This window comes from Micropterus salmoides, unplaced genomic scaffold, assembly GCF_014851395.1.
Source record: "Micropterus salmoides isolate LMB-PRFRI ecotype aquatic unplaced genomic scaffold, ASM1485139v1 Ms_hic_scaffold_1, whole genome shotgun sequence".
Classification (NCBI taxonomy): Eukaryota; Metazoa; Chordata; class Actinopteri; order Centrarchiformes; family Centrarchidae; genus Micropterus; species Micropterus salmoides.
The window spans coordinates 6,521,498-6,549,178 of NW_024040040.1; the positions used below are offsets into that span (position 1 = coordinate 6,521,498).

General features: G+C 40.1%; 2 protein-coding genes across 7 annotated transcripts; both read right to left on the reverse strand.

The window, feature by feature from the left end:
- Positions 1-1,492: 1,492 nt before the first annotated feature.
- On the reverse strand, positions 1,493-20,695 carry stat1a (signal transducer and activator of transcription 1a). Of its 6 annotated transcripts, none has more exons than XM_038715565.1 (25): positions 20,564-20,695; positions 17,589-17,719; positions 16,365-16,509; positions 16,164-16,259; positions 14,542-14,625; positions 14,361-14,439; positions 14,187-14,278; positions 13,956-14,107; positions 13,272-13,430; positions 13,030-13,122; positions 12,647-12,706; positions 12,522-12,542; positions 11,561-11,651; positions 11,272-11,313; positions 10,007-10,096; positions 9,789-9,887; positions 9,166-9,301; positions 9,022-9,077; positions 8,023-8,114; positions 7,787-7,926; positions 5,981-6,169; positions 5,289-5,364; positions 5,112-5,208; positions 3,417-3,458; positions 1,493-2,754 (listed from the first exon to the last, which is right to left on the reverse strand). In XM_038715565.1, the coding sequence occupies exons 2-25, from the start codon at positions 17,714-17,716 to the stop codon at positions 2,728-2,730; spliced, it is 2,286 nt and encodes a 761-aa protein (XP_038571493.1). In that variant the 5' UTR covers positions 17,717-17,719; positions 20,564-20,695; the 3' UTR covers positions 1,493-2,727. The 6 variants fall into 6 exon arrangements, with proteins under 6 accessions (XP_038571493.1, XP_038571474.1, XP_038571449.1 ...); XM_038715546.1 differs by having other exon boundaries at positions 8,023-8,117; positions 20,564-20,694; XM_038715521.1 differs by having other exon boundaries at positions 8,023-8,117; positions 14,542-14,628; positions 20,564-20,694.
- Positions 20,696-21,530: 835 nt separating this feature from the next.
- mstna (myostatin a) lies at positions 21,531-27,657 on the reverse strand. Its single transcript, XM_038715576.1, has 3 exons — positions 27,323-27,657; positions 24,926-25,296; positions 21,531-24,785 (listed from the first exon to the last, which is right to left on the reverse strand). Exons 1-3 carry the CDS (start codon positions 27,648-27,650, stop codon positions 24,405-24,407), a joined length of 1,080 nt encoding a protein of 359 aa, XP_038571504.1. The 5' UTR covers positions 27,651-27,657; the 3' UTR covers positions 21,531-24,404.
- Between the last annotated feature and the right edge of the window lie 24 nt (positions 27,658-27,681).

Consider the following 27,681-nt stretch of genomic DNA (forward strand, 5'->3'; position numbering starts at 1 on the left):
TCAGCTCCAGGTACCAGCAACGGGCAGGATTCAAACCACCGCTGCACCGTTGGTGCCTTGCAGTCGCCATCAAACCCCACCGCGCCACTGATTCCCTTCGCCTTTTAACCTTTTCTCCGGGAACTTTTATCTTCTCACTTTGGGTGTTTTCCTTCAAAATTCACTGACACTTACAAGGATCAAACCCAGAACCTCAGAGCTTCTGACCAGACTTCTAACACACTGAGCTATTTGATCTGAGACACTCTGTCTGTCTTTCTTAGAGCTTTTCACTTCTTCTTTTTGGACATCTTACTCTTAAAGTCATGATATGCGAGAGGATTGAACCCACATATCGCAAAACACCTGTTAAGGCATCGAACACCCTGAGGCACTGGGTCAGAGATACTGAACTTAACGTTATTTAAGCTTTGTAGTCTTTCATAAGGTAATATAAGACTTGAACCAACAACCATCAGAACTTCTGATCAGTCTTTCAACACACTGAGCTACTTGATCTGAAACACATACCTTTTCTTTCTTAGAGCTTTTCCCTTTCTTTTAGAGCGCCAACTTCTAAAGTCATCGCTGAGAGTGAGAATCGAACCTGGAGACTCAAAATACCTGAAAAGGCTTCTAACACGCTGAGCCACTGGGATCATTATTTAAGCTTTTCACTCTTTCATCTGGGTGTTGGCCCTCAAAATCAGTAATGTTATCCAAGGATCGAACCCACAACCTCAAAACTTCAAACTAGTTCTCACTGAGCTACTTAATCTGAAACATTTCTGAACCGTTGACTTCAGCCTTTGGACATCCGACTTCAAAAGTCATTCATATTAACAAGAGTGAGAATTGAACCCTAAACTTCTTCTGGTCAGTCGTGCACCTGCTTCACCTGCACAAACATGTTGTTTCGACCACATAAAGACTAACTGAGGATCGAACCCTCAATCTTACAGTCTGTCTGAGCTGTTGGTCTTCAGAGACTTCATTGAGTCTTGTCTCGTTAAGTTTTACAGAGGAGCAACTGAAAGCACCCTGACTGGAAATCAGAAGGTCGTTGGTACCCATCTCCTAAATTCATCTTCAGCACTGCACCATGCAAAATAGTTTTATTTCTGCATGTATCGTTTGCTTTGTAGCATAAATGGAACTAGAAACTGCATCTTGTTATACAACCCTGTTGTAATTTGTCCAATACTTCAACCGGGATGTTAGTTGTTAAAACATAAAGAGTGCTCGAGCCTTGAACCCACAACTTGTGAGCTAACCGCTAAAGTCATGATGCTAACGTGATCGCAGCGATGATGCTTAAATGCTGACTGTGGTGTCATGTTCACCATCTTAGCACAACTTCATCCTGATGGTTTCTCTGCATCCTGTGATGTTTTTTTTTTTTTAAAGGAATAAAACAGACTGAGGTTTGAACCAGCTGTTGTCTTAATGAGCTGCAGCTGATTGTATCTTTTCATACAACAAAAACACACAAAAGTCAGACTCAAACCCACAATTTTACACTCATAATACTTTAATTATTATTCTGATGGCTGAACTTTATATCCGTACAACATTTATGGTGAATAGTTTTTGATACTAGAAAAAACAGCCGACTTTCATGGGATGATCTCCAGTAAAAGGACTTTTATTTCTACATGATTTATAAGCATCAGAAAGTTTCTTCAGAAATAAACAAAACTCTTTAAGTTGTTTGATTGCCTCAGCTGTCCCACTGTTACATCACCTTTATGAAAAACGCAGATACACTAACTTAAATAAAAAGCTCAGGCAGATTGCTACAGGAAGATGTCTACAATTTCCCAGAAACAAACTTTTAACAAACATACAGAATCACATTCTTCAAACTGCACTGTTTTACAGTTACTGGGGAGTTTAAAGTTCACATTTTATTAAAAGAGACAGACGTACATCAAAGTGACAGATGATGTTGAAACGTGATTTAAGCCCCAGTCGGACTGGATTTACTTCTTCAGGGGAGGTGGGGAGATTTTAACCATGTGTGTGGAGCGCCAACCCCAGAAAACATTACCTGCTGTTTCTCTGGGCTCTTTGGTGCAACTCTGTGTTTAAGTGCGCTCAAGAAATAAACTTTGCTTACCTAAGTGACGCAAACCGGCACCATTAAAAGTTTGCTGAATTAGCCATAAGCAGCTCCTGTTTGCAGAGGACACTTGGATGTACAGTAAACTACGACTAGATTACTTTGGTACTGAAGAAAAACTTAAAAACCTGATGATTCTCAGGTTCTGACGTGTATTTTTCCTCTGATTTCTGAGCAGATTTGTTGACGTGTATTCACGATGGACATCGGAGATAATGACATCCTGTGTGAGTTTATGTCACACTGAGTGATATTAACGTGTTTGTGTGTTCAGTTTCCAGCGAGTTAGTACTCTTGAGAAGGAGTGTGACATCTGAAATACAGTATCTTAGCCTCCCCTTCAACTCTACGGCGCCACACTGTGGAGGCTTTTGTCTTTTTAAATATACAATGAATGATTCCCCACCTCCCCCTGTAATGTTCACGCAGTCCAAACGGTGCTTTGCTTTCTCCGTTGTTCCTGCAAGGTGACTGCTTACTTTACTGATCTGTATCCAAAGTTAAAAGGAGACTTTCAAGGCCCACAACATGACCAAGAGCATATTGCATGATCAACCGAGATCCTATGACCTCTAAAGAAACAAAGAAAGAGCAGTGTGAATACATGGATGAAGTGAAGAAACTCCTCAGTTTTCGTCCGCATACTCGTTCATCTGGGAAGAGAAGAAGAAAACCTTTTTCAGTTATTCTTGTTCAATAAGTGTCTGTTTTTTTTAAAGGGGGGGGGGGGTGGAGAACATACAAAAGGTAAGCGACTTGTGCTGAGAACTTCAGCTTTCAAGTAAAGGACGAACTACATTGTTTAGTAATCAAAAGTGACTTTACGTCAAACACATGCAGCTGCGTCACAATCCAGTTAACAGAGTCTGCAACAAATTAAATGCAGGATGAATATTATTGATTAATATCAGGGCTGCAACTAATGATTGTTTATTATTTTGCCAATAAAAGGGTCTATAGGATGCATTCAAAACCCAATATTTAGTTTTATGATTGTAAACTAAATATTGGGTTTTGAATGCATCTTATTAATCAAAGAAAAAACATTACATTTTTGCTTATTTAACCAGCAGATGTTTGCCAATTTTACTAGAAAAATTACTACAATGATTCCAAAACTGTTTAATCGACTTATCTTTGCAGCTTTTATTAATGTTATGTAATTTTGTACGTGCTTCAAAGGGTGGTGTTGCTGTGACGTTAGCGGAGCTCTGGGTTTATGCGTTTTTATACAAAAAATTGCAAGTGCATTGAAGCAGATGAAGAGATGTGGTCCAGTCTTTGTTGTAGAGCAACAGATTTAAGCTGCATCTACCTGAACTTCAAACTCCTCAAATCCAGGAATCAGATCGTTGGTCTGAAAAGAGGAGGAGGAAGAAAAACACAGAGACAGACACACAGCGACAGTTACAGCTGGACAGACAGACACCAGACGCCTCAAATAAAACCTTTTACGTTTACAATTTTCTTGAAATAAAATCCGAACCAGTCAGATCACGGGCAGAAACAGGAGAAAGAAAAAAGAAATGTTCTGCAGCAAGAGTCATTTTATTAGTCCCGACAGTCAGAGAGAAAGGCTACGGTCTGGGGAAACGGGTTTTGGACACATTCTTATAATAAAAAAGAATAAATGCTGGGATGTTGCTTTGGTACAGACCTTCTGGTAATGATCCCCCACACCTGCCTTCATGAGCCAAGTTTATATTTGAAAGGAATCATTAGAAGCACATATACCAGTTCAAGGAGGACCAGTACTTCGGCACCAAGCAGATACCACAACTCTGAAAACATGCGGGAACTCATTTTTTCTAGGTAACTTTTTTAGGTAACAGGGATCCAACGCGGGAAAGACGGAGACAAGCGCAGCTGCAACATCAGCGACTGGTGTATAGGAGTACTTCTGTTTGAGTCTGTGTCTGTATGTATCTTGGTCTGTGTGTCTGTAAGACCGGCCCAAACTAAAACATTCAATTTTGAAATTCGTTTGAACATACGGTTTTTGTATGAAAAGTGCAACAGAGACAGAAAATATGATGAAAAAAATGTTGGTAAAAGAGGCTTTTGTAACTATTTTAGCCTTCTGACTGACTGTACACATGACATGTTGGGAGTTAACAGTATACCGTGACTTTAGAAGTTTTAACCAGGCTTGACCCGCTCTTGTTCAGTGCCTAAAGTTTCTTGAAGGTCTTCAATACCACAAAAACGCTATTAGTATTTTTAATAAAAACTGTTTTTATTTATTTTTATTTATGCATTGTTACATGCATATGAACAGTGAAAAAAGAAAAAAGGTTATGAGCGCATGGGAAATAAAGATATTTAGCTACATAAGTTTGAGTTTATTATCATTGATGCACTCATCTACCAAAATCTATTTGAATTAGAGTATTTTTAATTATCACGGCAAATAACGATACATGTGATTCATTTCGATTCACTCTATTAATAATTACAAAACTACAAACAAGTTACACAACTTTTAATTAATTAGATTAATTTTTAATCGTTTGAAAGTCCTAATTATTGTCTTATTATTAAGAATCAAACTTCAATTAAAAATCGGACTTACTATGAGTGCATAAATTAAAAATAAATGATGAACGCTGGCGCCCTGGATGTCTTCATCTTTGTATATTGCCGACTCCTGCTGTAGAGAATACTCTGCAGGAATAATGGGATTATACGCGACTTTCCTTTGTTTGGATCCCTGCATTATATATCCTGCTCTCTAAATATCAGCATTGGCCAGTGACAAATATCGACCACTATTTTCTACCAGTAAACCGTCTTTCTGACTTAGAAAACAGTCTCTTTAGGAGCCTAAATGTTTGAAGTACTAAGAAAAACTCCCGACGCCGCTGGTATTTATATTTGGGAACTTGTATAAAATATTTGTTACCATAAACACGGAAGCTCAGTTAGAGAAGATTTTAACGGAGGTAAAGCCACTCATGCTTTGCTGGCTGTGTCTAAATTAGGGGAGGAAGTTAAAGTATTTATTACTCACCACAGCATCGATGTCTCTGGGACTGACGTACTGCGACAAAGCCTTGTAGTCGTCAGGAGACATCGGCAGGATGTTGTCCTGCAGTCTGGACGGAGGTCTGGACCAGCAGGACAGAAGAACATTAACTTTGGTCAATATGTCACATCACTTATGATGACCGACGCTTTCTCTGCTTACACTTCTGACACCGATATGAGCTCCGTCTTCATGTAGCCGGTCGTCTCTGGGTTCTCCACGTCCATCGGCTCTGACGCTGGAAGTCAGTGAAACACACGTTAAAATGTGTTTGCGGTAAATTAAATAAGACAGTAAATTAAATTGTAATGAGCTGGGCAGTTCAGATACCTTACTAAGTAGTAATACCACGCAATAAATATACAAGTAAAAGTATATGTCAGCTGAAGTATTGTAAGGAAAATGTACTTCAAGCATCAAAAGTAAAAGAATGAATGCTTTATGTTTTATTGTACATCATTGTCGTTGCAGTAGGTATGTTTTTGTTTTTAAATTAAAATCAATTTGTTTTAAAATGCTCTTGAAATGAATGAAGTTTTCGAAAATTTCAGTTTCTTCAAATGAGTTAATGTGCATGAAAAAAGTCTGAACATTTTTAGATTGATTAAAATATAAAAAAATACTCAACAAGCAGATTTTACACACCGAATAAAGCATCATATTTTATAAACTGATCATGTGTTTTGAATGTAAAAATCTTCAGTAAGCAGCTTCAAGTGTCAGATAAATAATAATAGTGACGTACAACCTGGAGTAGAAGTACAAAGTAGCAGAAAAATGAAGTACTTCATAAGTAAAGTACCTCAATATTACCGCACTTTTGTTAGGGCTACAACTGGAGTTTGGCGACTTACTCTCCGAGGGTTTGGGGTAGTACTTCCCGAAGGCCTTGTCTTTGGGGATGTCGGGGTAGAGGAAGCGGAGCGGGTTCTCGGGGATGTTCTCGGCGGCCATCACCTTGTAGGTGCGGATGATGTCGGGCAGAGAGACGGCGGACAGCTCCTTCTTCGTGTACGGCTCCACAGAGTGGTACAGCGGCTTGTCTGGGTTCATAAAGAGAGAAGTTAGAAACAATTAGAAAAACTCAATTATCATCCATCACGGGGCTGCCGGAGTGGATTTCCACCTCATGTTTCCCAAAAACATCTGTTAACCTGCAGTCTAATCGTAGCCTGTGATAAGTGCTGACTTCTGACCACTTCTATAGCAACTTTTTTGATAATTAAATAATGATTTTAATCATTTTTTAAGCTAAAAAGCAAAATCTTTGCTGCTTCCCGCTTCAACCGTGAGGATTTGATGCTTTTCTTTATCACAAATAAAAAAGGAAACCGCATATATTTGGGTTTTGCATTGCTGGCCGGACAAAACGAGACGTCTCGGGAGAAAAAGACGAGGTAGTACTTTACGTTACAGCTCAGTAATAGTTCAATAATAAAGATTAAGTAATACCAAAGTAATAACAGGTAATAGTTTAGCATTATGCAGCTCTGGTTCTTGGTTATTACACAGGTAACACAGGATTGGCTGGTGTCTGTGAAGACACGTCTGCTCCCGCCTACATCCAAGATCTTGATTGGAGCAGCGCTAAAGCCGTCCACCAATCCGCGAGCTGTGTTTGGGGCCTGCTGTTTTAAAACCCCTCATGTTGCCTGTTAGAGAGAGCCTGCTGTGCTCTCCCTGGTCAGGATACTTTCTTTATTAATGCTTTAATTTAATAATAATTTTAAATCCCCATTAGAATGGTTTTGCATTAATTAGTAATCCCCGTTTTGAAGGGATCTCTTTTTGTTATCTTGTGTTTATGTTTTTGCAGCACCTACTTGCCCAACTTTTGTTGTTTAAACCTTGTAACGATTCTCTTGTGAATAAATAACTTCCACCATACCAAAAACTACTGGTTTATAGGGGTGGGGGAAAAAAAAAATTTTTATATATATATTTTGCAAGGCAATATCGTATTGTCACACGAACGTCAAGTATCGATCTTTTATTATATAAATTGTACATGAGAAGTTTGTTTTTTGGCACTAATAAAATAGCTTTTTCAGTCCACTAGAAAAAGAATTTTCCTTTGGGGACACAATTTGAAGTTGGGAAAAAGATAGAATATTGCAATAAATTGCAATATGTTTAAAAATCGCAATAATATCTTATCGTGACATACGTATGGTGATAATATCGTATCATGGGGCCTCTGGTGATTCCCACTCCTACTGGTTTAAGCGTACGTCCGTTACCCCTAGTGAGCTGGGACGTAACACACACGCATTTCAGTCTAATATTTGGCAGATACACCCTTTGTTTTAATCAGAAACTGAATTCTCGCTCTGAAATCACGTGAGTTGTTCCAGGAAACGATTGTTGTGTGTAGAGGAGCCGCAAGCAAGACTATTTTTTCGTTATTCCAACACAACAAACTCCTCTCTCCAACTCTGGCTCACGTTCCCACCCTCGTCTTCCTGCAACAATCCTTCCCAAGATGTTGTCAGACTCCTGGTGTAACGGTCTGAGCTTGTCGGTGGCAAAAAGGACGACGACTGCACGGATACCAAAGCTGTTTCTACCCGCTAGTCATTTTGACACCGAAATATGTGAATATATGGCTCAAGTTTAAAAACACAGAACTGATCCTTCCTCCACGTCTGCCCTTTGCTCACCGTGGACGTCGTGCTCGACCCAGGTGAAGGTGATGGCTCCCTCTCTGCTGCTCTCACTGAACCTGAGCAGGAAGGTCCCGGGACACTTGTCACTCAGCAGAGCCTTCTCCCTCTCCTTACTGATGAAGCCCATGATGGAGCTGCACAGAAAAAAAAATAATACGTACACACACACCGTCAGAAAGTTTTACAATTCGACCCTGTGGATGTTGAGGCGCGATCACAACAGCACTCACCCGTCGTTCCAGAGGGAAAGCAGGTGTCTTTTAATCACATCCAGGATTCCTTCAATCCACAGCCAGAAGGGAAACGCTTTCTCGTTGGCACTCTGCTGAAGGACAAAATAAAAGGTTTCGACTCCACGACTGTTCTCACAGAGTCTTTACACTGGCTTCCTGTCCGTCTGATTTTAAAGTACTGCTGCTGGTTTATAAAGCACTGAATGGTTTTACGGATAAAATACATCTCTGATCTTCTGCTTCATTATGAACCATCTAGACCTCTCAGGTCTTTCTGTCCCCAGAGGCTGATCAGCATGTTCTGCTGTCGGCGTCTTTCCTGATATTCCCATAACGAGACATGGCTGGTAGCAACTTGCCCAGGTGAAACACATACTTGAAGACCTCTCTCCATTTTTCTCAGGTCCATGTGATTGGTCCCGTTTCTAGTTTATTAGAGCCGTGCGTAACGTCAACTTCTGACTTAACCACGTTTTGCGTAGCCTGGTTTATTCGCTCCTAACCAGTTGATGGAAACGTGCCTAATTCTCATTTTAGTGACATTTCAAAAGTTTGCTTAAAACTCACTTGACAGTACGATGGAAACACGGCTAGAGAGGCGGCGACATCAGAGGCAAAGTAGCACCTTTTAAAGTTGATTTAACCCTAATTTTCACGAAATACGATCCGATCTGTGACTCAAAACCACGGTTTAATCCGAACCGTGAGTTTTACTGACCCGCTGCACCCTTGGCTGAAACTCTCTTCTTTTATATCAAGGCAGAAAACTTCTCTTTTTGCCGGCCGCTTTTTATTAAAAGGTGACAAATGCTAGGCAAAAGAATCCCCTTAGATCGAGAAGTAAAGATCCAATATGCACTTCATAAACAAGACATAAGGACAGGACAGTACGTTTTACTTTTATATAACAACAAAATAAGCCCATGTAGAAGAATAACTACTATATTTTTAATTAAAAACCAGACAAGCCTGTCTCAGAGTCTGACTGCGGCTCACCTTGCAGAACTTGGTCCAGGGGATTTGTCCCTCTGGGTTCCTCATGGCTTTGGCTCCTACAGAAAAAAAAAAAATTCAGGTTTTACATTACATTTAATTCATGCGTGAGCGAGTTCTCATGACGTGTGTGGTTTTGTGTTGTACCGAGCAGTTTGTCAGCCAGCATGTTGAGCTGCTCCTGGTTCAGGCCTCGCTTGGTGACGGAGGAGAACTGCCAGCTGAGAACCTCGGACAGCTGAGACCACTTTGCCGGCGGAGGGGTGAGGAAGAACTTCAGATTCTGAGGACGAGGAGAGGAAACTTAAATTAACAACAATCTCATGATGGTCAAACATACCTGACCTTTAAACCCAACACCAAGTTATGAGAATGTACATTTCATAAAAACATAACACAAACAAATATTTGTGGCAACGATACCTTCATTTCTTTCTTATCAAAGTTCTGTGAATAAAAAAATATATTCCCGTTTTTATGTTTCTCTATTTTAACCATTTGAAAACGGACTCCCCGAGCTGGTCACAGGAGCTACGATCTAAAATTAAAACTATAATTGCATTCATTCTTATGTGCGGTAAATAAAATGTGTGTGATAACATGTGGTGGCCAGATGAGAAATTGTTCTGTCAGTTCATTTTAGTTAAGAAGAATAATGTTAAATTTCCTTGAAATGCAGCCTGTGACATATTGACATATTGTGTCTGTCGATATGTTGGTCAGGCTCTAAATCAGTGCATCTTTTTCTGTGTGTGTTTGTGTCTCTTCACCTTGGGCTCGGTGGTGAGCATGTTGTACCAGAGGATGGAGGCCCAGCCGCTAGGCAGCTGACAGACGTTAGAGATGACGACGACAGGCAGAGACATGGCCTGCATCCGCAACAACAACAACAACAACAACAACAACAGAGAGTAATCAATCATGAGTAAATACATGTCAACAAGCCACTCTTTCATTTCGGTCTCCTGCAGCAGTCGTCCGGTCTCACCTCCAGTTTGATGTTGAGTCCCGACTGGTTGAGCTGCAGCTCGGACTCGAAGCTGAGCGAGTGGAGCTCCTCGGTGACGATCAGAGGACCCTGAACAAACACACACTCAGCTCACACAGAAACTACAAAACAAACAATGAAACTACACAAAACAACCACAACACTCTCTAGGAAACAAGTAAACCATCAATGATTAATGCTTAAAAAATAAAGTACCTGTGTTGTTTAACATGTTGTGCAATATTATCTGTTTTAACGGTTACTCTATACTGTGAAACACTACTTTAGATTTAGATTTTATTTGTACATTTCATTATATTTTCTACTATTATTTCTGTTTCTTGCGATGTTAACAAAAGGATTTCCTCCCGGGGATCAATACAGTATTCCTGATCCGATTGTAATTGGTTCTAATGTTTTATTCTGCAGAGTCGCAGTCAAGCTGGGGGAAACAGTAATGCTGTTCAGATCACATAATCACAAATATACTCAGATTGAATCCCATCTTTAGACTACTGCAATGTAATATAGATGTTTTATTTGTTTATATACAGCCTAAGAGTTTTGTATGCGCAAAATTAGTAGCTCTTCTGAAAATGGTTAAATCGCAGCCATCACTCACCATGAACTAAATATTTAAAAACGTGTCATTATGAATAAAAAGATAAATGAGTCAACCTGCATAAAATAAAAAAAAGAAGTTGTATTTAAGTGGATAATTCTTCAACATTTATTCATTAAAGAATTTTTTGCCTTTTCACCAGAGGAACAAAGAAATGACTCAAAAGCTTGAGTACAGTTATGAGGTACTCATACCACTTTTTTTGCTATGATATTATATTGTACTCATTACTCCCCTACATTTTTCTGACAGCTTTAGTTACTAATAACTTTGCAGATGAAGATTTTACATAAAAAAAAAACAACAAAAAAACCCACACAACAGCTTTATAAGATACAAACACACTGTTAGAGATGAAACCAGTGACTCCCAACCTTTTATGACCATTTCCACTTTTCAGAAGGCCCAAACTCTCCACTATTGTTCTCTTAGACTTTCCCTTGTGGCGTCTACTGCCGGCCGAAGCGGCAAACATCTGAATAAACAGCACTGCCATGCCGCTGTTTAATATTCCACACGGACGGACCAGACCCCTGCCTCAGCGTGTCTACAACAACTTCAAGACTTTATCCTCTTGTTACTTTGGATAACGGGATAAATATATCGTATGTAAGTATTTCTGTTAATATCATCAGGCTCTTACCTCGTTTGTTCGGTTGCCGGCAACTTTCTGCTCTTTCAGTTGCTGCGCGAAGAAAAAGTTAGAGAAACTTTTACACTAAAGTTCAGCTAAATGATACATATGCACAATGCGTTATAACAAATACCATTTTAAAGATTCTACGTTTAACACTTTAAAGTTTTCTAATCTGAATCTAAATAATCAAAAAACATTTACACCATCAAAATTGCCTTATTTTATTGAGGAATAGAAGAAGAAACCTCCAATAAATAATATAGTGGTTTTTTATGTTCAAACAAAATCGTCTTACCAAATGTCTGAACTCGGCTGCCAGGCTGCCGTTTGACTCCTCCATGTTCATAACTTTGGTGTTTGTTCCCAAAACGTTGAACTTCCGAAATCTGACATTAGACACAGTTTCAATAAGTTAAATTATAAGGTTAACAATAAGTTATTCAACATTAAAATATTTTCCAGAGCATGAAATTGACCAAATTCCTGTTTACTTAAAGGGTAACTTGGGTATTTTTCAATGTGGACTTTCTTTTCCTATGTTTCGCATGTGACTAATTGGGAAAACAATATTTTGAAATTGTTCCAATATCAAGCGAATGCGCCACCACCAGACTCCATTGATAAAAACAGCCTCGCGGAACACGGGAGTTGCTGGTCTATTGCTGCCTCGATCAGGTAGTTTATTTGTCTTATTGTGTGACTTTTTTGTTTGTTTGTTCCTGTTGTTGTGTGAATTTGGTGTTTTAATGTGTTAAAAACACCAAAGTAACACAATTACTCACACTAACCGATCGAGGCAGCAGAGAGGCAAAATTACCATTATTGTCAAGGGAGTCTGGTGGCTTTGATGAGAGCAAAACAGCCACTGTTTCTGGTTAAACAAAAAAGATCTTACTCTTTGGAAAAACGTCTCTCTCTCTCTGTAGGTATAATTTCCATAATGTTGTCAGCTTTGTAATACTATCGGAGCCGGTCAGCGGCCAAAACAAGCACTTTGGTGGACGTACTTTGACAGGACGGAAGGATTACGTTGCAGCACGCTCGCTCAATACTGGACCAGTTTAAAAATGTTTGTCCCAACTAGTCACATAGACACAAATACGTGGCAAAATAGGGTTGAAAATACTGACATAATAACATCATTATTATTATTATTATTATTATTATTATGTCAGTATCTGCAGTAGATTTACTTTAAAAGAGACGTATTTGAATAAATATATAATCAAATGTGCGTAAATGGCTGTGAGACATACCCTTTCTTCTCTGTAACATCTCTGAGGAAAAGAAGAAGTTAAGAGATTTATTTAACAACGTGTTCAAACAGATGCAGGAATGAACAGTTTCTAGCAGGCGAATGAACTTCTGACTGCAAACTTACTTATCAAACACAGCTTTGACTTTGAGCTGGTAGTTAAACTCCTGCAGCTTCACCAGGAACCTGAATATGAAAAGAAAAAAAGATAAACAGGATGGAGTTGATAAAGATCTGCAGAGCAGTTTTTTTTAAAGAAACAGTATGACAAGACTTACAGCCTTGTTTCTACCTTATATGATTTTGTCTCCGCACTTTCGTTTCTTTACTTTTGTGACACGTTTTCTGCGTTTATATTTTTTTTGCACTTGGTTCTTGACGTCTTATTTGGGTCATTCTCACAGAAAAAAAACAAAAAAAAAACACTCGTGTAATCAATAACAGAAGCCGTGATTCAGCAGGAAGCTTCATTTCCTCCACAGATCAGATAAAACTAGTAACTTTCTTACCGGAGTTTTACAGTGAACTGGACGCCTGTTTTCAGCACCAGGGGTCTCTGTGGGTGGGTGGGCATGCAGGGCTGCCTCTCTACAACCAGCGAGCTACACACACACACACACACACACACACACACACACAGTCCATTACTGGTGCATTTAAAGTCCAAGACTACAATCGATAAAATAACCAAGAGGATGAGATTCCTCGCTGATAATCAATAATAAGGTGATCGGTAACTTGTGTTCCTTACTTGGTGAGGAGGTTCTTGAGGAGCTCCAGAGCTCGGGCCTCCAGGATAGTTTTTTTCTGTGTGATGGGGTCGCTGTCGTAGGTGAACTTCTGCTCCAACTCCTGCAGCTTCTTCAGGTGCTGACGGACCTGCTGGAGACTCTCTGCTACTGCTGTGAACCTGCAGGAGGAAGAGGAGGAGGATGAAGAGGAAGAGGAGGTAGATGAGGAGACAGGAAGAGGGAGAAGAGGATGGTGGATGAAGAAGATGAAGAGGAGAGAGAAGGGATGAGGGCAGAGGATTGGGAAGAAGAGGAAGGAGGAAGAGGTGGAGGAGGTGAATGAGAAGTGAGAAAGGAGGAGGGTGGTGAGGATGAGGAGGAGGGGAGAGGAGAAAGAGGAAGAGAGAGACAGGAAGGGGAGAGGAGGGATGAAGAGGGAGGTGGATGAAAAAGATGAAGAGGAGAGAGGATCGAGGAGGACAGGATGGAGAATAAAAGGAAGGAGGAAGAGGTGGGAGGAGGACGAAGATGAGATTGATGAGGACAGAGGAGTAGAGGGAGGTGGAGGATGGAGGAAGAGGAGGTGAATGAGGAAGGTAGAAGGAAGAGAGGGGAGGATGAGGAGGGGGGAGAGTTGGACATGAACACAGGAGGTCCAGGTGTTTATTTTTCCGTTGTTTGTTTGTGGACGCAGGCGGCCTCACCAGTTCTGCAGCTGGTCCACGCAGGCGTTGGGCGGCCCGCCGATGCAGGCGATCTGCTGCCGCTGCTTCCACTCCGGCAGCTCCTCGGCGATCAGGTCCGACAGCAGCGCCTGAGTGACGTTCAGGAGGTCGGTCAGCTGGGTCACCACGTCCTGACAAACAGAGCGGACACGTCAACACGCGGCGAGGCGCAGAGCGACCGCAGGCGATCGAACCATCACGTCTGCTCACCTGCCGTTTGGCTTTCAGCTCAAAGCCCATCCTCCCGACCGTCATCTTCTCCTTCTCCAGCTCCTTCGGCGTCATGCCGTTCATCTCGTTCTCTACAGAGACGTAAATAAACTTCACAAACCGTCTTTTTTTTTTTTTTTTACCATTACTGCAGAAGAAGACGCTTCTCCTCACCTCTGTTTTTCAGCGTGTTGATTTTAAAGACGTACTCGTCCTGCAGATCTTCGAGGTTCTTGATGTTCAGATCCGCCAACTGAGGAAGATCAAAACTGGAAACTAAAATCTGAGCTTCACATCACAAACGCTTCCGTACAGACAGTTAAAGCAGATGAGTTCTTACTCCTCATGGTCTCACCTGGACTCTGTCCTTCATCTCCTTCACCTTGTTGTCCAGCTTCTGTTTCTCCACCACCATGGCCGACACCACCCCCTCGCCCTCCTGCTGCAGACAGGACGGTTAGCTCTAATGTTCTAGTAGGAAGAACAGGTTTTACTCTGGGGCAATTAGCTGCGATGGGCATCGATTTAACATGCGTTTATTATTGGAAACATCCATCCTTGTCTGTATGTTCTGCTCACCAGGGGCCTCAGTACAGGAACCTGATGGTCAGTTTAGGATTTCTCACAGTACAGAAACAAGACAAGCTTTGTCTCCTGGCAGGCCATGATTGTAAATAAGAATTTAATTAACTTGCCTGGTAAAACTAAGATAAAAATAAAAAAAGAGCCCCTGTTGTGCACTGATTAAGTCTCTCTAGATAATTCATTAATATGCTACAGTAACAGAAAGTGCAGCAATTTACAGGTTCGGTGTGTAGGTTTTAGTGGCATCTAGTGGTGAGAGTAGCAAATCGCGACTAACGGCTCACTCACCGCTCAACCCTCCCTTTCCTAGCGCGTAGAAGCTTCGGTGACCATACGTATGGGCCTCCATTTGGAATATTATCTAGCTGCAGCACGCGAGGCTGCAGTTTCAGGACCCCCGCAATCCTGGGGCCGCAGTTCTTTTGCGACAGCGCCTTCTAGTGGAGCGGTGGTGGTAGTGCACAGCAACACGAAGGAGGTTAAACCTGTCTACTAGCACGTCGGCCATGAGGCCGCAGTGCGCAGTTGTAGGGTCAACCGGTCGACGTGCATATAATCAATAACTTAAGTTTAGGCGCGCACACTTGCGGTCCTGAAACTGCAGCACAAACTGATCTCCATTTGTCCAAATTTCTGATCTTTTCTTCTAATAAACCAGACAACTACTACTACATCTTCTTCTCCTTTAGGGCTACTGTAGAAACAGTAGTAGTGTTTTTGGGAAGATTTCTTCCAAATTATCAGCCCAGGATAAAGATTTACAAGGACGTAGCATGTTGATGTAAATATGTACCCATTAATACATATTCTGGGAAATTTAAAGCGCCATCGTGTAGTTTGAGAAGCCATTCAATCATAATATTTTGCTGTTTTTATTGTTGCGGTTATTTTAATTTAGGACAGGGTCTGTCACGTCCCACCTTATGAAGTTATTGAGTAATTCTTCTGTAATAGTTAAATTCCTATCCAAGATACCATAAAACTTTATTTATTAAAGTCCCAAATTAGACACGAGTCCCTTTCACTGGTTTTTATAGATGTTCTTTAGATGTATAAAACTTCTTAAAGCCCGCAGAGTCGCCCGCTTTAGCTGGTTCTAAGCTGCTTAGATCGCACATACAAATATAAAAAGGTTTAAACAATATGGACATGCTGCACACAGTCAGATTCACCCCAGTTCAATAGTTATAGTTCATTTTAAGCAAAGAAGGAAAAGAATTAAAGGCTTGTCCCATATGCAGTACAGGCAGGGTGAGTTCAGTGAAGTTTTATGGTACATTGCAGTTAGGAAACATTGTTTCTGTGATAATAAAAAAATAAAATATTTCCCTTTTAAAATAATGAAAACATCAGACATGTTTTAAAAAGATAAAAAGCTGCTGCAGGTTTTACCTCTACACTTTTCGCAGTGGCCAGGATCCTCTGCTCCTCCTTCAGGTTCCTGGAGATGATCATGGCCATGTGGACCGGATCTTCCTGGAACCGATCCTGGAGATAGACAATCGCCCGTCATTTAAAATCTATCAGCAAAATGATAAATTATCAAAAGTTATCTAAAAGTCTCTGGTCCAGCTGGGTTTCGGAGCGTCCGACCTGCAGGTTCCTCTTGATCTTGCGGATGTTGTGCTGCAGCAGGAAGTTGTTCTCCAGGGCGAAGCGGCTGTGTTGGTCGTCCAGCTGAGCCAGGAGGTCGTGGAACCGAACGGTGGCCAGAGAGTCCTGAACCGCCACAGTGTCCCTGAGGAGGCAGAGACAGTATCACTATTGATTATCCAAAAAAAAGTATTATGTTATCAGTGATATAAAACACAGAAAACTTGCAGATCCTCATGTTGGAGAAGCTGCAACAACAAATGATTTTTTTATTCAATTATAGATCTATTGTTTATCAAAAATGTCAGATTCATTTTTAACTAACCGATTAACTGTTCAGCGCTATAACTTAACTTCTACTAACAATATATCACACGCTAGACAAAACAAGACATTTTAGGACGTCTTCTTCAGCTTTGGGAAACACTGATCAACATTTTTCACCATTTTCTGACCAACAACTGATCGACAATGAAAATAATTGTTAGTTGCAGCCGTAGATAACTTCACTCAATGAAATCCAGGTTCTAAAAGCAGACACTGTTACGGTCTTAATTTAATTATTACTTTTTGTGTTTTTGATACGACTTCAGAAGCCATTTAAATTACTTTCAAGTATATATTTCAATAAATACTGATTCATCACTAGTTTGCTATACTTGCTAAACAAACGTTATGAAAAGCACATCCCCAGTGAAGACCTGAAATTTGACATTAAAACTATTCTGATAATTATTTATTCACTTGTCGTCATTTTTCAAGCAAGAACACCAAAAGCTGTGATAATAATTTTAAATGGAAGGCTTTGCTGCTTTTTTTCTGGTTTCTATCAAAGTAAATTAAATATCCTAAATATGTTAAACTGTTGTTTGGACAAAACAAGACATTTAAAAAGACATCTGACAGATTGTAATGTGTATTTTATTTACCATTTTCTGACATTTAATCGCTTGCATAGATTCAATTAATCAGAAAAAGTATTAGGGAGATTAATCAATAATGAAAAAGTTGCAGAACAATACACTTTTATACTCATTTCATTCAATGACAATGTTTATTTTAACTTTTGTTTTCTTCATAAAAGTACTTTGAAATATTGATTAATCTGCAGATTATTTAATTGCTTCGAGCGGTCTTTCCATAAAGCACTTTTGAAAGTGTAATAAACATCTATTTTTAAAAAGATAAAGAGTGTCCTGGCAGGGCGGCTGCTTGTCTTCTTACCAGTCAATGCTCTCGATCCACCTGCTCAGGTACTGTCGGATGTCCATGGGGAACGAGTCGTCGTACAGCTGGTCCACCTGCTCCAGGTACTTGCAGTCCAGCATCTGGAGCTGGCACCACTGAGCCATCTTCTGGTGAACAAGAGTAGCTTCATGAGGGTTCAGGGTAAAAACTTTTAGGTTTGTTCAGGTAAAAACTAAAGCATTAAACGAGGATCGCTTGAACATGAAGTGTTTCACGGCTCTATGGTGAAGAAACACGGGTCTTTTGGAATTTCTTTACAGCATGTTACATATCAGCCGACATACAGTACATATGCTGACGCCAAAATATCTGTGACCCCTCTTTTCCAAAACAATTTAAATCATTTATAAGACATAATAACTTCAACTCCTTACTGAAATTACAACATCTACTGCAGAACTACTGTTGCTGCAGTTTAACACAATTATAAACATTACTGTATTTCGAAATTCTGGTGTCATAACTTCCTACTGCATTATGTTTTCCTTCTCTGATTTACCCCGTTTGCAGTGGTGGACAGTGATTAAGTACATTTACTCAAGTACTGTACAAGTTTGAGGTACTTGTACTTTACTTGAATATTTTCTCCACAACATCTCAGAGGGAGATATTGTCATTTTTGTTTCCCTACATTTATCTGTCAGCTTCAGTTACTTTACAAATTAAGCTTTTTAAAACACAAACAAGAGTTTATCAGATATTATGTTTCATTATAAATTCTACTAGCCAGCATGTTATGTAACTACAGCTGACGTGATTATTTGATTTACATTGAAATTAACTGGCAACAACATTGATCGTTTAAGATATTTCTCATTTCATGGTTCCACCTTCACAAATGTGAAGATTTGCTGCTTTTCCTTTGAATTACTTAAATTTATTTTTAATAATCTTGAGCTTTGTCCTGTTGGTTAGACAACGGAAAGCATTGTGAAGGTGTAAAAAACACCTACAAAAGTAAAATCCTGCTTTTACATTAATGCAGGAATAATAAAACTCTAATATATAATAGTATAACAGTCACATGGGATATTTACTTTTAATACTTTCAGTACATTTTCCTGATTATTCTTACATACTTTAGTAACATTTTCAACCCAAGAGCTCTTTAATCTGTGAGGATGGGGGTTAATTCAGGTTTAGATAAAAAAAAGTTTTAAGAAAGTTTTAAGAAAGTCCAAAAAAAGGGAAGTCAAATTATATTTAGGGAAGATGTGGAGTTGACTCATTCTTTCATTTACACAGATTACAAGCAGCTGGTTTATTAAACACGCTCCTTCAGCTAAATGAGAAAAAAAATGAAGGTTGCATCAAACCTTATTTCATATAACTCAAACTTTATTGTTTTCATTATAAACCGACAAAAGGTGAATGTGGGAGGAGAAGTGCTCATAGGTTTCATTTTCCCCACTAGTGTCACTCTCTCTCCAGCATCAGTCTAAAGATATCCCACAACAGAAATCTCACCTGGACTCACTCGGCCTTGCTACTTTCTACAAACCAAATTCCATTCAAAAATTTGACTTTTTTAAGAACTTCTTCTGTAAGCGTCTTGCGTCTCAGACTAAACACATGACAATTTATTTAAATGTTTATTTAACACTGGTGAATTCGGCCTACGTGTAATTCACCTGGTGTAATATATGAAATGACAACATCTGGGACAGGTTGGCAGCTAATAACTAACTTAATGTTTCAGACAGTTACATTATAAACTAAAAACCCAAGAGGTCTTTAATCCTCGAGGATGGGGGTTAATTCAGGTTTAGATATAAATTTATAAGTTAAAAAAGTTTTAGGAAAGTCCAACATCTGAGACTTTAGAGTTGTGTGTTAAACATTGTGTGCCCTTTTGATGGGAAATCCAAGAAAAGGGAAGACAAATTATATTTAAGGAAGATGTAGAGTTGACTCATTCTTTCATTTAATAAGATATTTACACAGATTAAAAGCAACTGGTTAATTAAAAAAAAAGTGGTCGTTCAGCTAAAGGAGAAACAAATTGAGGTTATTTATTGTTGTATCAAAACCTTATTTCATTTTACTCAAACTTAACATTATTATTATTATTGTCGTCATTATAAACTGGCAAAAGGTGAATGTGGGAGGAGAAGTCCTCATAGGTTTCATTTTCCCTACTGGTGTCACTCTGCCTCCAGCATCAGTCTAAAGATATCCCACAACAGAAATGTCACCTAGACTCGCTTAGCCTTGCTAATTTTCGCACACCAAATTCCATTCAAAAATGTGACTTTTTAGGGATTTCTTCTAAAACGCCATAAACACCGGCGTCACAGACTGAACACTTATAACTTTATTTAACTCTTTATTTTTCACTAGTGAATACGGCCTACTTTTAGTTCACCTGGTGTAACATATTAAATGAAATTACGACGTTTGGGACAGGTTAGGCGCTAACAACTAACAGAAACCTTACCTGGTCTCGCCTAGCCTCGCTGGTTTTCGCGAACCAAATTCCGTTCAGAGATGTGACTTTTTAAGAATTTCTTCTATAACGCCATAAACAAAGGCGTCACAGACCAAACAAAAAACACTTTACCTAAATGTTTATTTTCCACTGGTGAATTCGGCGTACATATAATTCACCTGGTGTAACATATTAAATGAAATAAGGTCGTTTTGGTCAGGTTGCCAGCTGCAGTTCAAGCTGTGGGCGTTGATGAGAGTCCGTAAGACCTTATAAAAAGTTGAATATTGATAGAAATAACTGCAGCTCGGTATAGCGAACATACAAGTGGAAGCTAACGACTATAACCGACCTTTAGCGCGTTTCGTCCAACGTTAGCAAAGCCAAACGTTAATGTTACTGAGGTAAGCACAACATTATCTTCTGTTAAATAAACACGTTACGGAATAAACATAAGCAGACTACAGACTGCAGACTTGGGCTACATATGTTTACTGCGCGAATAAGTAAGTAATAAACTTACCTTTTATTTTGAGTGCACGTGTACAACTACAGAGACAAATGTGTTTTTATTTCCAAAATTGTGCAACCAGTGTGCAAGTCAGCCTTGTACTGCTAGTGCACTGTTTCTTACAGTACGGAAACAAAGTCAGCCAATCACCGCTTAGGATTCGGGAGATAAGCCCGCCTCTTTGATAATAACAGCCAATCACAACGATTGAAAACGGCTGTTCTGTCACGTAGTCAGATTACCCATAATAACATTTATAAACAGTGTGTATTTTATTAAAATTTGGTAGTGTGAGCTCAAGATTAATACTAAACACACCATTTTTTTTTCTTAGACTGTAAACGTGTCAAACTATATGTAAAAAAAGGTTTGAAATGATTTAAAGCTAAATAATGTCGAGTTTTCGAGGGGAGGACAGACAATAAGCAGAAGAGCTTCCAGTACACCACGTGTTTTCAGAGAAAGAGAAAGTGATCCTTAACACCTACAACTCTGAAACTAAAACATAATTCATGATGTATGCATGGCTGTGGAGATATTATACCAAATAAAATATAATATATAATATCATTTTTTCAAAAAGTAAGTAAGCAAGACTTCTCACGCTTGTGATGTTCAATCACAAGTGGACATTTATTTATTATTTTATTATATAATACTGGTAGTCAGTCAGATAGGTATAAAAAATATTCAGTCATACGCAGCTGCGTTGTTTTTACCCTTTCCTCACATATTTCTCGAGTAATTGTACTCTTTGTAGTATTATAGTATTTATAGTGCATTTATGATTGTGCACAAACCACCAGTAAAACGTCTTTTGACAGATATCTAAAGCACAAAGGTGGCATTAACTCTGACGTTTTTAAATATGATCTGACATTTTTACACTATTTTAAACGTCGCGTTCTTGCTACATCAATTTGGAAACTGAACATTGGCGCCATCTTGTGGCAGAAAGAAATTACATACACGTGAAGCATTTCATCACCCACAAACTTTTAGTGATGACTCCCTACAACTCCTGTGGGAAGCAGATTTCACACAGCACTGACAGCAGATCACCAAGGAGAAAAAAATCAGCTTTAAAGGACCACCCTTGTGTTTAAAATTGCTAACTCTTTATAAGCACATGGCGTTAAAGTACTGTTGACTATTTTTCAACGCATACAATCACTTGTTTTAGGCGATTTCCGCAATATTTTGTGAGAAAATCAACAAGCAGAAACTTGAAACATCCGTGAAATATGTTAGCGATCACAGTGAACAACGTGACACCTACGGGACGACCTTTATTCGTGATAATGTGACATTGTAGTCACACGGTAATGCAGGTAAAAGCAAGAACTGAACCTAAACAAAGATGCATCGGAAAAAATCTCAGAGCTGTCTCTTAGTGATTGTCTTCAGGGTTAGATTTTCTGATCATCATGCACAGAAGCTCGTCGGTGCAAAGCTCCTCAGCAAACACAAAACAGCAACGTTTTCCGTTGTCGGGGTGTCCCTCAATGCACCGTCTCGTCGCTTCACGTTCAGAACTTCAACTGACCACAAATGCAGCAACACGGCCTGATGTTATACATATATACATACAGTACATTGTAGGTGAACATTTTTTTCTATCTCTAACAATCATTCTTGTTTGTCTAGAGATAGCACTCAACAGCAAGAAACTTAGCAAACATTCTGCTTCAGTCTTAGTTGCAAGAAATGCAATGTACAACAAATATCCATTAAAATCCAACGGCTTTCTTTAAGGACTTTACCCTCCAAACTATTTTATTGAGATTAAAATCTCACAAAGTGGAATAATTCTTTCTTGCCATGCAAATCTTTGTTTATCTAAAAGAAAACTGTCACTGTTGTTGAGGTGTTAAAAACAGGGTTAAACTGCAGGAAAGCAAACCAATGTGCACCAAGTAACTTGGATGGACATTTTGTTTACTGCAGAATCACAAACATTAAACTGTGTCACTCGTGGTCGTTCTGCTCAAACAGCAGAACAAAGACTTTTGGGTCAGAAACCCCCGTGAAGCACAGCAACAGTCAACATCTGCACTCGGCTTCAAATCAAGACCAAACCTCCCTCTGAGAGTTCCTGCCCTCACACTGTTAATGGCTGACTGATCCAAAACTTCCATAACTTCCCTCGAAAGGCTGGTTCTGATCCTCTGGAGGTTTCTGCTCTATAGAAGTAAGGTTAGGGCATAGAGCAGTCTGAGTTCAGAGGTCTAGTGTTGGTATGGAGCCACGCAAACCAATTTACTATTACTTCCTAACTGCAATGCATCTTAGCTGTTGTACCATCTATAAACCAGCAGGACTGGTTTACCACCACACACCACAGCTGAAGGCTAAAGAAAGTGTTGGTTGAAGCAACTTATGGACGCATGGTCAAGATCTTATTGGCGACCCCTTCAGCGTCATTGCTGAACGCTAAAATTAGCTAGTATATAAATAACAGAAAAGTCCAGAAGGTGGAGGTTGGGCCAGGGTTTTGTTTACCGTGTAGAACAAAAAGTTAACACTGATTCTTTTTAGTTACGACCAAGTTGTTTTGGTGTCTAAACTGAACTAAATTGCAACGTTTCACAACGTTAACAACTACCTTGCGCACATTTCCCTACACGTGCAGAAACGATGCAAAACGGGTACCCAGGGCATTGAAAGGCAACGCCAAGGGATCTTGACCATGTGAAGAGCCATCAGCTGCAGTCCTTCTAATGTTCATCCGATGCTACTTCGCTCTGACTATAACAGGAAAAGCAGGACAACTATTGTGTCCATAAGAGGATAAAAAGCTTTCCTGTGGCTGTGAAAACTTTTATTTATCACCTCTAGTAGCTTTAACATTTAATGTCTTGCACCAGAATTTAGCGCAACACCCCCCAACAAAGCACTTCTGAAGGAAAGAAAGAAGGAAAATGTTAAAAACCAGCAAGGATAGATTTGCCTTCATTGAAAGGTCACTTTAAGCTGGTAGCTGGTTGTCAACTCAGCTGCGTCTATTCACTCACATTAGCATTTTCTGGCTCCAACAACTGACTACATGAAGTCATGATGCTATGAGGGAACACGGGGCAGCCATCACAGAGTTAAAACACTGCAGATTGACTTTTTTACAATATCCCACACAATCCACCACAAAGAACACACAACTGACAGAATACAATCTGCAACAACGTCCTTTTAAAAAAAAAAGTGTTTTTCCCACTGCGATGCTCTCGAGAGCAGATCACAGCGAGGAGTTTGCAAACAAGCTCCGGGACAGGGAAGGGCGATCTGTCAGCTCGGAGTCACAAGGTTCATGTTTTTCCAAATAAAGTCGCACGTGGAAGACGCCCAGCAGAGTTTGTTCTGGTCAAGGCTGAAATCAGGACACGTTTTCATAAGACAGGAGGACAAGACGCAGCAGGAGTCAATCTATCTATCCATACAAGTTACTGAGTCTTAGTCGTGTGTCATATGATAGTATTTTATGTTAAGGTTTGATAATATTCAATTTCCTTCCTTTCCAGATTACTGAAATTTGTACCATAAACTAGCAGATATGCTTTAACTTCACTGTGACTTAAATATTATTTAAAAAATTTAGATTGTTTAAGAATTTCTGTGATCTTATTTGTGCTTTTTTGGCCTTTAGTTGGTCGTTTAGAGTAATTTCTGTTGTTTTTTTATACTTTATTACCAAAACTAACAACTTTCGGAGTCCTGGCCTTGAAAACACTCCTTGCATCTCTTTCGTAGATGGGATGTTATGCTTCTTTTCAGTAACTTCTGTTTTAGGTTCAGATATTTAACAAATTATCAAACGGTTGCCTATGCCAGCCTATGCCCCGCAGATGCCTGGGTTTCCTCAGGAGCAGCCGCAGTGGTCGACCACCATGGACGGGATCTTTCCGTAGATGATCTGCTCCTTGCGGTTGAAGTAGAGCATGTTGATGGGTGACATCTTAGTGGGCGTGCAGCAGGGCCCCGCAGTCCCCCGCGGGTTGGCCTTGTTCACCAGGTGTGCGTGCGGGTACTGCTGCAGGTGCATGAACTCGCACTCCCCCGAGCAGTAGTTGGCCCGGTAGCGTTTGGGCGCGATGATCCAGTCCCAGCCGAACTCCTCGAAGTCGACGGTGAGAGGGTAGCGGCAGCAGCGGGTCTCTGCAGACTCCTCGTCGCAGTTAAGGCCTGAGTCACGGCGTGATCTCTTGGTGCTGTCGAGGATCTTCACTTCGATGAATGGTTGCTGGAAAGAGAGTGAAAATCCAATTGCAGTCTTAAATAATTTGGAGTTAACCAAGTACAATAAATGAGTAGAGTATGCCAGTTCAGTCCAGAGTCAATGTGCTTTTGAAGTTGAGATGTTAATATTTTGATTGCACTCACCAGTCCTTCCTCTCCAGGCTCTGTTGAGGTGACGGCCAAATCGTTTCCATTGGAGTCGTAGGCGTTGATCTCGATCCCGTAGTTGGTCTCCGGTTGATGCAACCAGGCCTGCAGCAGAGACTTGATGTCAATGCTCTGCCAGGAACCAGTCCCGGCTTCGGCGTCGATCTTCAGGGAGCGGACTCTGACTCGGGTGCTGTTCCCCTCCTTCCCTGGTTTGAGGCGGGAAATCTGCAGGAAGACGGTGGTGACCATGTCGGCCGGCCGCAGGTGAACCCACAGCTGAGCGCGCAGGATGTTTTTGGGCTGGATCTTCGGACTGAGGCTGAACAGACAACAGGAGGCCAACTCGTCCAGGGCGATCGGATTAACTGCAAGAAATCATTAAAATGTTAAATTATCTCGTTTCATCCAAACAGATTTGGACTGTTATGTTTGTCAAACACAAGTCAAGAGCAAAACATGAACATATGAATAAAATAAAATATGAATATAACTACTGAACAGATTAGCATGAAATGTGCAGTAAATATTGGATGAACCCTAATTGTTTTGGTGACCCCCCTGACCTTTCCTCTACCAATACCATCGGGACAAAATCTACCTTTGATCACAACACGTTCTCACTCCCAAGTCGTCACGTGGTCAAGACCATTTGGAGTCAGTTTGTAACGCCCTGGGAACCCCCTCAACATCATGGTTTAACGCGCTGGTGGAAGCCCTGTAGTGTTATTTTTGAACGCTAAGATATTTAACAGAAAAGTCCAAATAAGGAGGCGGTGGGCCGGAAACCGGACTTTCACCCAGGAGAGGTTTCCCGTGTGAAACAAGAAGTCAACATTGTTTTTATTCCTTACGTAAGTTGCGTAAGTTAACTTAACCTAAGGTTACTTAAGTGATGTAAGTAACGCTATTTTAAAACAAACCATGATGTTTTCCTAAACCTAACCAAGTACCTTTGGTGCCTAAACCTAACCAAATTGCGACGTTTCACAATGTTTTACAACAAGTGGAAGTTTTATTTTGAAAGTCTACCCGAACGTTGCATGTTTATTGTTGCTATAACTTGACTGCGGAGTACAAAATGTCAAAAAACTACGGGGTACCCAGGGCGTTAAAAAGTGACTAAGCGTCCAAATGTGACAAGTTGGGAGTGTGTGTGTGTGTGTGTGTGTGTGTGTGTGTGTTGTTGAGCCTCATTTCCATTATAGCTTGAAAGTGATGGCCTGATTTCCTTCAAATTTGTGGGGAGCATTAGCGCCAGAAGATTGAATCCCAATGTTCTTAGTGACCCCATGACCTTTGCTCTAGCGCCACCATCAGTCCCCAAACTGCACACAACTGAACACATGGAAAGCAGAGGGCCAAATAATTCTATGAGCATTTTTTACCACCCAAAATATCAACATTGCAGAGATAATAACTCAAAATGTAAATGTCAGGTTGCCATGTCAGTTAGAAGTGTTTGTGTGCAGCTTCAGGAACATTTTTGGATTCAAACTAACATTAAAACCCAGACTATAGTTATTTAACTGTTCCAAAATGTAGACGAGAGTATATTTATGTTTATACCAGCGTAAGTGAAGTTCAAAGAAACATCTTGCACTGAGTACTGTCATGAGTAGCAACAATCACTGCTTTGACTCTTGTTTTACTGGTTTTAACGTATAGTTTTCTCGTAAAACACTCTGCATTTTAATATTTAGATACTTTCAGGGTGTTCTGATGCATTTTGGGCACATGTGCTTAGTCAAACACCTATGTTTTGTCGTGAAAAGCTGTTCTGTTTTAATATTAACAGGATAATATGACTTCTTCTTTATTGTTTCACATTACCAACATTGTAGCTACGTGTAAAAACTTTGCTGTAAAGAAACACATTTATTTTTCACTCAACTACACAACAGATATCTTCACTTGGTACAACTTCTGTGATTTAAATTTAGGTTTACAAAGATTTTACACACTTTTTAAAGGTCGCTGGATAATATATATCTATCATTCTTCTCCAGCTACTGGCATGAAAATTCAGCACTTGTTATTACTTAACCCTAGTGAAAATATTTGATTTAACTATTTTAATAATATATTTATATATTTCCAAAAACTACTTGCTGGATTTTAAGTAGCCTACAAACGTCTTTCTAAAATAAAGAAGCCCAACGTTACACTTTGAAAAGTAATTATCATTCTTTGTTCAGCGGGATATAAATAATTATACATGTCTAGATGGTCTACCGTCTCATTTTTCCCCCTGCGCGGCTTGGTAAGAAATTTTACGCATGTAGGATTTACGCACGGATCATGCGCTTCTTCTTTTACGCACGGCGTTCAGAAAGGTGCAAAACAAGAAAAGAAGAAAGAACATGTAAATCATTTTTGGTTTGGTTTTGTTACGCTTGGTGGCCATGGTGATGATGGTCTCCGTGGTGGCGTGGTCCTCCTCCTCCACCCGCGGGTCGTACTGGTCCAGGAGCTGCGTCAGAGGAGGCGCTTTGGGGAGCAGCTGGCGGATCATATCCCGGCTGATGTTGGGAGCCTGTTCCAGCCGCAGGATGCTGAGGATCTGCGACTTGATGCTGTGGAGCCTCATCTGCTTGCTGTGCTCCCGGAAGTCACAGGCCGAGCACTGCTCTCCGCTCTCCGCCAGCAGCTTGGAGGTCTGGTTCATCTCCATGGAAAAGCTCGCAGAGAAGAAGACGGTCAGGCAGAGAAAGAGGAGCATCCTGGAGAGAAGAAGGGGTCAGTGCGGTGAC